The sequence below is a fragment of the Lepus europaeus genome, chromosome 21 (genome assembly GCF_033115175.1).
Source record: "Lepus europaeus isolate LE1 chromosome 21, mLepTim1.pri, whole genome shotgun sequence".
In the NCBI taxonomy this organism is placed as follows: domain Eukaryota; kingdom Metazoa; phylum Chordata; class Mammalia; order Lagomorpha; family Leporidae; genus Lepus; species Lepus europaeus.
Genome location: NC_084847.1, coordinates 1,185,212 through 1,197,609, shown reverse-complemented (window position 1 = coordinate 1,197,609; position 12,398 = coordinate 1,185,212). Strand labels below are relative to the sequence as shown.

General features: G+C 53.5%; 1 protein-coding gene across 3 annotated transcripts in view; it reads left to right on the top strand.

The window, feature by feature from the left end:
* MEIOB (meiosis specific with OB-fold) overlaps positions 1–12,398 on the top strand; it is a 105,766-nt gene that overhangs the window by 16,872 nt on the left and 76,496 nt on the right. For all 3 annotated transcript variants that reach the window (XM_062180291.1, XM_062180289.1, XM_062180290.1), the window contains exons 7-10: positions 145–245; positions 1,016–1,068; positions 1,155–1,250; positions 11,348–11,449. In XM_062180291.1, coding sequence (XP_062036275.1) covers positions 145–245; positions 1,016–1,068; positions 1,155–1,250; positions 11,348–11,449 — 352 coding nt within the window. The remainder of the gene's footprint in view (positions 1–144; positions 246–1,015; positions 1,069–1,154; positions 1,251–11,347; positions 11,450–12,398) is intronic.

Genomic DNA, 12,398 nt, shown 5'->3' with positions numbered 1-12,398 from the left:
TAAATCATCAAATAAATATTAAAGGTTCATGCTATTTTAATATTTCTGATTTGATATTCAGAGGTAAACGAGTATTTCCATCAACAAAATTTAAGTAGTTGTACAATTGTAGAGGAACAATAATGATTTCCTTCAATTTCCCAGGTTGGAGAGCCAAAATACTTTACAACTTCAGACCGAAGGAAGGGCCAGAGGTGCGAAGTTAGACTCTACGATGAGACAGAGGCATTGTTCCCACTGGCATGGTAAACCACCCCCACCCCACTGTGAGCACTGCTGCTGTGATCCTCAGACAGAACGTTTCCCTTGTGTCATAAACACATGGATTTCAGATCAAGAAAGGAGTAATGATAGGAGATACACGATATCCTCAAAAATAAGCCTTCCTCTTGAATGTTGGGTAGTTACGTAGGTAGCCATCTTTAGATGGCGTAGAATTGCTTAGACGGCTTCTCTGTGACCAGTTTTATTGTCACTGTGTTTGAGGACAGATGGTGCTTCATTAGGTCCTGTTGATGACAAACAAACCAGTCTTTCCAGGGTCCCCAGCCACACCCTGGAGCAGCGGGGCTGTACCCTGAAGCACTGCAGGGCACAGGAAGCCCTTGTTTAGACTCCTGGGGCGTAGGTGGCACAGGAAGCAATTTGAAAAGTGTCTTTACCCCAGCCAGTCCCCTGAGGAGTTTACCCACTGTGGGCCCTTCCCGAATGCTCTGAAAGTCTTCGGATTTGTAGTCCCTGAGTTCCAGCCTGCACGGAATGGCTAGTGCTGGCAGAGTGGAGCGCTGTTAGAGATGAGTGTGTGTTGGAGGAATGACTTCTCCACAGGTGTTGAATACTCAGTGGGGCAGACCGGAAAGCCAATATCCTTGACGTCTGCCTTTGACCACGCAGGGGGTTACCAGCCCTGGCCACTGCAGCAATTTTTGTTTGTAAATTGTTTGTAAATAGTACGTCACTAACAGTTTTTTTCCAATGCAGTCAATTTGTTTCACTTCCTTTTATACAAATGCAGTTGGGATACTGAATCCATTCTACTTGCACAGAGCTGGACTCCAGGAGAAACAGGTATCATAGCTCGTTGGTAGTACTAAATATGCGGCATTTTTTATTCTTTGATACAATAATTTTAAAGTGGGTTTTCTCTCGAACAGTAATATTTGCCGCAGATGTAAGAATAAGTTTTGACAAATTTCGGAACTGCATGACAGCAACTGTAATCTCAAAATCCATTATTACAACTAATCCAGGTAAAAAGTGTTCTGAAATTTTTCATCCCTTTGGAAATGATTGTGAACATACTTTAATATTTGTGCAGTATATTGATGGGTTTAATTTGAAAAATTAAAAGTAAAAAATGCTTTATAATGACTTTCAAAAAATTAAAATAAGCTATATCTTTAATACCTTTATGAAAGAAATGTGAAAAGCCAGATAGATTTGTAAACTATTGCCCACTGTCATGATATTTCTTTGAAGATTTTATTTATTCATTTGAGAGGTAGAGTTATGGACAGACAGAGAGAGAAACAGAGGTAGAGTTCTTGCATCTGCTGGTTCACTCCCCAAATGGTTACAACGGTTGGAGTAAGCCAATCTGAAGTCAAGGGCTCAAGCACTTGGGCCATCTTCCACTGTTTTCCCATGCCATAGCAGAGAGTGGGATTGGAAGAAGAGCAGCCTGGACTTGAACCATTACCCACATGGGATACCCGCACCACAGGTGGAGGGTCAGCCTACTATACCACAGCGCCAGCCCCACTGTCATGATTTTTAAGAGATCAGTATTACTCCATGGATTACTTAAATGATTGACAATTTGAAAACTAAATTCAGTTGTACTACATTCAGATACCTTTTTCTGCTAGACACACACCTGTGTGTTTGGTACCATTAGTTCATAGCTGTAAATTAAATGCCCACAATCCTCCTGGAGTGGTTGTTAAAGGAGTTATAGTTTTCTACATCATGAAATCAGGGGAGAATGACCTGGGGAGATCAGAAAGGTAAAACATTCTGAGTGGTTTATTGTGTAGAGATAACCATCAGCTCAGTACCGCCCAAGAGAGAAGGATTACCAATCTCAAGAAAACACAAACAGGAAGGACTTCCAAGAGTTCACCAGCAGTGAACTTACAAGATGAGTTTGGGGCTAGTGTCTGGCTTTGCAGCTGAGGGCCAGGTAAGGCTTTAAGAGCCCACAGGTATCAGCGCTGTCTTCCCTCCCTCTCTTCTCCCCTCCCTCCTGTTCTTCCTTCTTTTTTATTTATTTGAAAGGCAGAGTAACAGAGAGAGGGAGAGACAGGGAGAGAGATTTTTCTGTTCACTCCCCAAATGGCCAAAGTCAGGAGCCAGGAGTTTCATCCAGGTTTCCCACATGGGTGACAGCGGCCCAGACACCTGGGCCATTTCCCTGGCCATTAGTAGACAGCTGGACTGGGAGTGGAGCAGCCAGGACACAGACCAGTGTCCATATGAGATGCCCGCACCAGAGGTGGTGCTTTAACCTGCCTCGCCACCGTGCCAGCCCGTCTGGGGACATTTCTAAAAGACACTGGATATCTCTTGGGGAAAGGCGCGTCAATCTTGACAGTGCTAATTGCATAAAAAAACTGAGACCAGATGCATGAGATGATATTCTACGATGTTGCACATTCAACTCTGATAATAGGCTCAGAGGAAAAGTGTCTCAAGTAATTCTGAGCAATCTAGCATCTTTAGGATAATTATCTTTCTTTATCAAAGGGACATTGAAAAGTATTTTTATTTTTATTGTTTTTTAAAGATGTATTTATTTATTTGAAATGCAGGGCTTGAGCTAGTGCTCATAAGGGATGCTGGTTTCTCAGTTAGCAGCTTAACCTGCTAGCCACAACGCAGGCCATGTGAGTGTGGGTTGGAGTCCCAGCTGCTCCACTTCCAATCCGGCTCTCTGCTGACTGCCTGTGAAAAGCAGCAGATGACCCAAGTGCTTGGACTGCTACCCCACATTCCCTGACACCTCCACCCCCAGCAGAGTGCTCTGGTTTCTGGGGCCCTACTCCAGCCACCACTCTGTCTGATGTGCAGTGGTCCTGCTGGTGTCTCAGAAACATTTATCTACTGGGCCATCAGTTACAAGTATTTTCTGAATGTCTTTTATTTGCCAACTCTTGAACGTTGTGGAACAAGGCAGGTGAGTGGATGTGCAGGTGTTGGAAATACAAAGATGAAAGGCACAGACACTGCCCAGGAAGAACTGACCGTCCAGCTGAGAGATAACAGAGTGGTGAGAAGGAAGGGGAAACCTCAACTCTGTCCCCGGGAGTCAGAGCCTAGGACTTGTCAGGACAGTTTGTGGGGTCAGGTGGGGGCAGGCATGCTGAGCTGCGGGTCTGGGAGATGTCAGGACAGTTTGTGGGGTTCAGGTGGGGTGCAGGCATGCTGAGCTGCGGGTCTGGGAGATGTCAGGACAGTTTGTGGGGTTCAGGTGGGGTGCAGGCATGCTGAGCTGCGGGTCTGGGAGATGTCAGGACAGTTTGTGGGGTTCAGGTGGGGTGCAGGCATGCTGAGCTGCAGGTCTGGGGGATGTCAGGACAGTTTGTGGGGTTCAGGTGGGGTGCAGGCATGCTGAGCTGCAGGTCTGGGAGTTGTCAGGACAGTTTGTGGGGTTCAGGTGGGGTGCAGGCATGCTGAGCTGCAGGTCTGGGGGATGTCAGGACAGTTTGTGGGGTTCAGGTGGGGTGCAGGCATGCTGAGCTGCAGGTCTGGGAGTTGTCAGGACAGTTTGTGGGGTTCAGGTGGGGTGCAGGCATGCTGAGCTGCAGGTCTGGGGGATGTCAGGACAGTTTGTGGGGTTCAGGTGGGGTGCAGGCATGCTGAGCTGCAGGTCTGGGGGATGTCAGGACAGTTTGTGGGGTTCAGGTGGGGTGCAGGCATGCTGAGCTGCGGGTCTGGGAGTTGTCAGGACAGTTTGTGGGGTTCAGGTGGGGTGCAGGCATGCTGAGCTGCGGGTCTGGGAGATGTCAGGACAGTTTGTGGGGTTCAGGTGGGGTGCAGGCATGCTGAGCTGCAGGTCTGGGAGTTGTCAGGACAGTTTGTGGGGTTCAGGTGGGGTGCAGGCATGCTGAGCTGCAGGTCTGAGGATGTCAGGACAGTTTGTGGGGTTCAGGTGGGGTGCAGGCATGCTGAGCTGCAGGTCTGGGGATGTCAGGACAGTTTGTGGGGTTCAGGTGGGGTGCAGGCATGCTGAGCTGCGGGTCTGGGAGTTGTCAGGACAGTTTGTGGGGTTCAGGTGGGGTGCAGGCATGCTGAGCTGCGGGTCTGGGGATGTCAAGACAGTTTGTGGGGTTCAGGTGGGGTCAGGCATGCTGAGCTGCGGGTCTGGGGATGTCAGGACAGTTTGTGGGGTTCAGGTGGGGTGCAGGCATGCTGAGCTGCGGGTCTGGGAGTTGTCAGGACAGTTTGTGGGGTTCAGGTGGGGTGCAGGCATGCTGAGCTGCGGGTCTGGGGGATGTCAGGACAGTTTGTGGGGTTCAGGTGGGGTGCAGGCATGCTGAGCTGCGGGTCTGGGGGATGTCAGGACAGTTTGTGGGGTTCAGGTGGGGTGCAGGCATGCTGAGCTGCGGGTCTGGGGATGTCAGGACAGTTTGTGGGGTTCAGGTGGGGTGCAGGCATGCTGAGCTGCAGGTCTGGGGGATGTCAGGACAGTTTGTGGGGTTCAGGTGGGGTGCAGGCATGCTGAGCTGCAGGTCTGGGGATGTCAGGACAGTTTGTGGGATTCAGGTGGGGTGCAGGCATGCTGAGCTGCAGGTCTGGGGATGTCAGGACAGTTTGTGGGGTGCAGGTGGGGTGCAGGCATGCTGAGCTGCAGGTCTGAGGGATGTCAGGACAGTTTGTGGGGGGTTCAGGTGGGGTGCAGGCATGCTGAGCTGCGGGTCTGGGGGATGTCAGGACAGTTTGTGGGGTTCAGGTGGGGTGCAGGCATGCTGAGCTGCAGGTCTGGGGGATGTCAGGACAGTTTGTGGGGGGTTCAGGTGGGGTGCAGGCATGCTGAGCTGCGGGTCTGGGGTATGTCAGGACAGTTTGTGGGGTTCAGGTGGGGTGCAGGCATGCTGAGCTGCGGGTCTGGGAGTTGTCAGGACAGTTTGTGGGGTTCAGGTGGGGTACAGGCATGCTGAGCTGCAGGTCTGGGGGATGTCAGGACAGTTTGTGGGGATCAGGTGGGGTGCAGGCATGCTGAGCTGCGGGTCTGGGAGTTGTCAGGACAGTTTGTGGGGTTCAGGTGGGGTGCAGGCATGCTGAGCTGCGGGTCTGGGAGTTGTCAGGACAGTTTGTGGGGTTCAGGTGGGGTGCAGGCATGCTGAGCTGCGGGTCTGGGGGATGTCAGGACAGTTTGTGGGGTTCAGGTGGGGTGCAGGCATGCTGAGCTGCGGGTCTGAGGGATGTCAGGACAGTTTGTGGGGTTCAGGTGGGGTGCAGGCATGCTGAGCTGCGGGTCTGGGAGTTGTCAGGACAGTTTGTGGGGTTCAGGTGGGGTGCAGGCATACTGAGCTGCGGGTCTGGGGGATGTCAGGACAGTTTGTGGGGTTCAGGTGGGGTGCAGGCATGCTGAGCTGCGGGTCTGGGGTATGTCAGGACAGTTTGTGGGGTTCAGGTGGGGTGCAGGCATGCTGAGCTGCGGGTATGAGGGATGTCAGGACAGTTTGTGGGGTGCAGGTGGGGTGCAGGCATGCTGAGCTGCAGGTCTGGGGGATGTCAGGACAGTTTGTGGGGTTCAGGGGGGTACAGGCATGCTGAGCTGCGGGTCTGGGGGATGTCAGGACAGTTTGTGGGGTTCAGGTGGGGTGCAGGCATGCTGAGCTGCGGGTCTGGGGGATGTCAGGACAGTTTGTGGGGTTCAGGTGGGGTGCAGACATGCTGAGCTGCAGGTCTGGGAGTTGTCAGGACAGTTTGTGGGGTTCAGGTGGGGTGCAGGCATGCTGAGCTGCAGGTCTGGGAGATGTCAGGACAGTTTGTGGGGTTCAGGTGGGGTGCAGGCATGCTGAGCTGTGGGTCTGGGGGATGTCAGGACAGTTTGTGGGGTTCAGGTGGGGTGCAGGCATGCTGAGCTGCGGGTCTGGGGGATGTCAGGACAGTTTGTGGGGTTCAGGTGGGGTGCAGGCATGCTGAGCTGTGGGTCTGGGGGATGTCAGGACAGTTTGTGGGGTTCAGGCGGGGTGCAGGCATGCTGAGCTGCGGGTCTGGGGTATGTCAGGACAGTTTGTGGGATTCAGGTGGGGTGCAGGCATGCTGAGCTGCGGGTATGAGGGATGTCAGGACAGTTTGTGGGGTGCAGGTGGGGTGCAGGCATGCTGAGCTGCAGGTCTGGGAGATGTCAGGACAGTTTGTGGGGTTCAGGGGGGTACAGGCATGCTGAGCTGCGGGTCTGGGGTATGTCAGGACAGTTTGTGGGGTTCAGGTGGGGTGCAGGCATGCTGAGCTGTGGGTCTGGGGGATGTCAGGACAGTTTGTGGGGTTCAGGTGGGGTGCAGGCATGCTGAGCTGCGGGTCTGGGGGATGACAGGACAGTTTGTGGGGTTCAGGTGGGGTGCAGGCATGCTGAGCTGTGGGTCTGGGGGATGTCAGGACAGTTTGTGGGGGGTTCAGGTGGGGTGCAGGCATGCTGAGCTGTGGGTCTGGGGATGTCAGGACAGTTTGTGGGGTTCAGGTGGGGTGCAGGCATGCTGAGCTGCAGGTCTGGGGGATGTCAGGACAGTTTGTGGGGTTCAGGTGGGGTGCAGACATGCTAGGCTGTGGGTCTGGGGTATGTCAGGACAGTTTGTGGGGTTCAGGTGGGGTGCAGGCATGCTGAGCTGCGGGTCTGGGGGATGTCAGGACAGTTTGTGGGGTTCAGGCGGGGTGCAGGCATGCTGAGCTGCGGGTCTGGGGATGTCAGGAAAGTTTGTGGGGTTCAGGTGGGGTGCAGGCATGCTGAGCTGCAGGTCTGGGGGATGTCAGGACAGTTTGTGGGGTTCAGGTGGGGTGCAGGCATGCTGAGCTGCGGGTCTGGGGATGTCAGGACAGTTTGTGGGGTGCAGGTGGGGTGCAGGCATGCTGAGCTATGGGTCTGGGGGATGTCAGGACAGTTTGTGGGGTTCAGGCGGGGTGCAGGCATGCTGAGCTGCGGGTCTGGGGGATGTCAGGACAGTTTGTGGGGTTCAGGTGGGGTGCAGGCATGCTGAGCTGCAGGTCTGGGAGATGTCAGGACAGTTTGTGGGGTTCAGGTGGGGTGCAGGCATGCTGAGCTGCGGGTCTGGGAGTTGTCAGGACAGTTTGTGGGGTTCAGGTGGGGTGCAGGCATGCTGAGCTGTGGGTCTGGGGATGTCAGGACAGTTTGTGGGGTTCAGGCGGGGTGCAGGCATGCTGAGCTGCAGGTCTGGGGGATGTCAGGACAGTTTGTGGGGTTCAGGTGGGGTGCAGGCATGCTGAGCTATGGGTCTGGGAGATGTCAGGACAGTTTGTGGGGTTCAGGTGGGGTGCAGGCATGCTGAGCTGCGGGTCTGGGAGTTGTCAGGACAGTTTGTGGGGTTCAGGTGGGGTGCAGGCATGCTGAGCTGCAGGTCTGGGGGATGTCAGGACAGTTTGTGGGGTTCAGGTGGGGTGCAGGCATGCTGAGCTGCGGGTCTGGGGGATGTCAGGACAGTTTGTGGGGGGTTCAGGTGGGGTGCAGGCATGCTGAGCTGCGGGTCTGGGAGTTGTCAGGACAGTTTGTGGGGTTCAGGTGGGGTGCAGGCATGCTGAGCTGCAGGTCTGGGGGATGTCAGGACAGTTTGTGGGGTTCAGGTGGGGTGCAGGCATGCTGAGCTGCGGGTCTGGGGATGTCAGGACAGTTTGTGGGGTGCAGGTGGGGTGCAGGCATGCTGAGCTGCGGGTCTGGGGGATGTCAGGACAGTTTGTGGGGTTCAGGTGGGGTGCAGGCATGCTGAGCTGCGGGTCTGGGGGATGTCAGGACAGTTTGTGGGGTTCAGGTGGGGGCAGGCATGCTGAGCTGCAGGTCTGGGAGTTGTCAGGACAGTTTGTGGGGTTCAGGTGGGGTGCAGGCATGCTGAGCTGCGGGTCCGGGAGTTGTCAGGACAGTTTGTGGGGGGTTCAGGTGGGGTGCAGGCATGCTGAGCTGCAGGTCTGGGGATGTCAGGACAGTTTGTGGGGTTCAGGTGGGGTGCAGGCATGCTGAGCTGCGGGTCTGGGGGATGTCAGGACAGTTTGTGGGGTTCAGGTGGGGGCAGGCATGCTGAGCTGCAGGTCTGGGGGATGTCAGGACAGTTTGTGGGGTTCAGGTGGGGTGCAGGCATGCTGAGCTGCAGGTCTGGGGGATGTCAGGACAGTTTGTGGGGTTCAGGTGGGGTGCAGGCATGCTGAGCTACAGGTCTGGGGGATGTCAGGACAGTTTGTGGGGTTCAGGTGGGGTGCAGGCATGCTGAGCTGCAGGTCTGGGGGATGTCAGGACAGTTTGTGGGGTTCAGGTGGGGTGCAGGCATGCTGAGCTGCAGGTCTGGGGGATGTCAGGACAGTTTGTGGGGTTCAGGTGGGGTGCAGGCATGCTGAGCTGCAGGTCTGGGGGATGTCAGGACAGTTTGTGGGGTTCAGGTGGGGTGCAGGCATGCTGAGCTGCAGGTCTGGGGGATGTCAGGACAGTTTGTGGGGTTCAGGTGGGGTGCAGGCATGCTGAGCTGCAGGTCTGGGGGATGTCAGGACAGTTTGTGGGGTTCAGGTGGGGTGCAGGCATGCTGAGCTTCAGGTCTGGGGGATGTCAGGACAGTTTGTGGGGTTCAGGTGGGGTGCAGACATGCTAGGCTGTGGGTCTGGGGTATGTCAGGACAGTTTGTGGGGTTCAGGCGGGGTGCAGGCATGCTGAGCTGCGGGTCTGGGGATGTCAGGACAGTTTGTGGGGTTCAGGTGGGGTGCAGGCATGCTGAGCTGCAGGTCTGGGGGATGTCAGGACAGTTTGTGGGGTGCAGGTGGGGTGCAGGCATGCTGAGCTATGGGTCTGGGAGATGTCAGGACAGTTTGTGAGGTTCAGGTGGGGTGCAGGCATGCTGAGCTTCAGGTCTGGGGGATGTCAGGACAGTTTGTGGGGTTCAGGTGGGGTGCAGACATGCTGAGCTGCGGGTCTGGGGGAGGTCAGGACAGTTTGTGGGTGCAGGTAGGATGTGGGTGTGTTGAGCTGTGCGTCTGAGTTAGTACTGTTTTCGGGGTCCTGGTGGGGTACAGCTGTGCTGAGCTGCAGGTCTGGGAGTTGTCAGGACAGTTTGTGGGGTTCAGGTGGGGTGCAGGCATGCTGAGCTGCGGGTCCGGGAGTTGTCAGGACAGTTTGTGGGGGGTTCAGGTGGGGTGCAGGCATGCTGAGCTGCAGGTCTGGGGATGTCAGGACAGTTTGTGGGGTTCAGGTGGGGTGCAGGCATGCTGAGCTGCGGGTCTGGGGGATGTCAGGACAGTTTGTGGGGTTCAGGTGGGGGCAGGCATGCTGAGCTGCAGGTCTGGGGGATGTCAGGACAGTTTGTGGGGTTCAGGTGGGGTGCAGGCATGCTGAGCTGCAGGTCTGGGGGATGTCAGGACAGTTTGTGGGGTTCAGGTGGGGTGCAGGCATGCTGAGCTACAGGTCTGGGGGATGTCAGGACAGTTTGTGGGGTTCAGGTGGGGTGCAGGCATGCTGAGCTGCAGGTCTGGGGGATGTCAGGACAGTTTGTGGGGTTCAGGTGGGGTGCAGGCATGCTGAGCTGCAGGTCTGGGGGATGTCAGGACAGTTTGTGGGGTTCAGGTGGGGTGCAGGCATGCTGAGCTGCAGGTCTGGGGGATGTCAGGACAGTTTGTGGGGTTCAGGTGGGGTGCAGGCATGCTGAGCTGCAGGTCTGGGGGATGTCAGGACAGTTTGTGGGGTTCAGGTGGGGTGCAGGCATGCTGAGCTGCAGGTCTGGGGGATGTCAGGACAGTTTGTGGGGTTCAGGTGGGGTGCAGGCATGCTGAGCTTCAGGTCTGGGGGATGTCAGGACAGTTTGTGGGGTTCAGGTGGGGTGCAGACATGCTAGGCTGTGGGTCTGGGGTATGTCAGGACAGTTTGTGGGGTTCAGGCGGGGTGCAGTCATGCTGAGCTGCGGGTCTGGGGATGTCAGGACAGTTTGTGGGGTTCAGGTGGGGTGCAGGCATGCTGAGCTGCAGGTCTGGGGGATGTCAGGACAGTTTGTGGGGTGCAGGTGGGGTGCAGGCATGCTGAGCTGCAGGTCTGGGGGATGTCAGGACAGTTTGTGGGGTTCAGGTGGGGTGCAGGCATGCTGAGCTTCAGGTCTGGGGGATGTCAGGACAGTTTGTGGGGTTCAGGTGGGGTGCAGACATGCTGAGCTGCGGGTCTGGGGGATGTCAGGACAGTTTGTGGGTGCAGGTAGGATGTGGGTGTGTTGAGCTGTGCGTCTGAGTTAGTACTGTTTTCGGGGTCCTGGTGGGGTACAGCTGTGCTGAGCTGCAGGTCTGGGAGTTGAAAGGTGCTGGAGTCAGGTGGGAATCTTTTCCAAATCTCCTTCTTGTCTTTGGTACTGTGCCTAGTCACTCCTGAGATAAAACATAGCCCAATTCCAGGAGCAAGGTTTGAAGTGACTGTTTTTTAAAATGTGTGGGTTTTTTTCTGTGTGTGACTGGAAAAAAAATGCATTCAGAAAATGCATAAAAGCATAAAAAAATGAAAATAAAGATCACCTATACTCCCACATTAGAGTTAAGTATTTCTTGTATCTGTATTCTCTCAGGTAATTTTGTATTTATGTGGGTAGATTTTAAGTTAAAAGTATAATGTGCTGCATAGTTTTGTAAGTTGCTCTTTTCACTAACAATGTCTGGTGTCCGTCTCTTTAATCTCTTCACCTCATATTGTTAACGGCTACAGAGTATTCTATGTGATTGTGTTTGTAAGTCTTCAATTGTTTCTGTTAAAATAATATTGGATGGAGCTGGCGCTGTGGTATAGTGGGCTAAGCCTCTGCCTATGGCACTGGCATCCCATAGGGACAGCAGTTTGAGTCCTGGCTGTTCCACTTCTGATCCAACTCTCTGCTATGGCCTGGGAAAGCAGTGGAAGATGGCCCAAGTCCTTGGACCCCTGCACACGCGGGAGAGACCTAGAAGAAGCTCCTGGCTTCCTGGCTTCAGATCGGCTCAGCTCTGGCCGTTACAGCCATCTGGGGAGTGAATCAGCAGATGGAAGACCTTTTACTCTGTCTCTCACTCTCTCTGTAACTCTACATCTTAAATAAATTTAAATAAAAAATAATTTTGGATTGTTCACAATGATTTAAAAAATAATGTCTGCTTTTTACTTATTATGCATGTTCAATTTAAGATACACCGGAAGCTAACATCCTACTGAATTTTATCAGAGGAAATAAAGAAGCAAATGTCTTTGATGATGAAATTGGCAGTCATTTAAAAGAATCCATAAACTGTAAGTGATTCTTTAAATATTATTTGATTTTTAAAAGACCAAAATGGGGTCTGGAGTTTTGACATAGTAAAAGATACAATATTCTGGGCTGGCGCCGCGGCTCACTAGGCTAATCCTCTGCCTGCGGCGCCGGCACCACGGGTTCTAGTCCTGGTTGGGGCGCCGGATTCTGTCCCGTTTGCTCCTCTTCCAGTCCAGCTCTCTGCTGTGGCCCGGGAAGGCAGTGGAGGATGGCCCTGCACCTGCATGGGAGACCAGGAGGAAGCACCTGACTCCTGGCTTCGGATCGGTGCAGTGCCGGCTGTAGCGGCCATTGGAGGGTGAACCAACGGGCAAAGGAAGACCTTTTTCTCTGTCTCTCTTTCACTGTCTATAACTCTACCTGTCAAAATAAAAAAATTAAAATTAAAATACAATACTATTATTCTGTAACTGCTATAATTCCACTTTTGAAAAGGGGTATAACACTTTTTTTTGAGATGCTAGTGCTGTGGCATGGTAGGTTAAGCCTCTGCCTGTGGTGCCAGCATTCCATATGGGTGCCAGTTCGAGTCCTGACTGCTCCACTTCTGATCCAGCTCCCTGCTAGTGCTCCTGGGAAAGCAGTGAAAGAGGGCCCAAATGTTTGGTCCTCTACCACCCACTTTGGAGACCAGGATGGGGCCCCAAGCTCTTGGCTTCATTCCCAGCATTTCAGCCATTTGGGGAATGAACCAACAAATAGAGGATCTCTCTCTGTTTTTCCCCTCACTCTCTGTAACACTGACTTTCAAAGAAATAAGTAAATAAAATTTTAAACTATTATATATATGTCTATATATGCGTATGAATATGTATGTATTTCTCTATTTTGTTTCTATTACAGAATTTCTGCTTTCCTTTTGAATGTGACTTTAAATGAACCTATGTCTATTTTTCTGATGGACATATATTAGGGTATTTCAAAAGT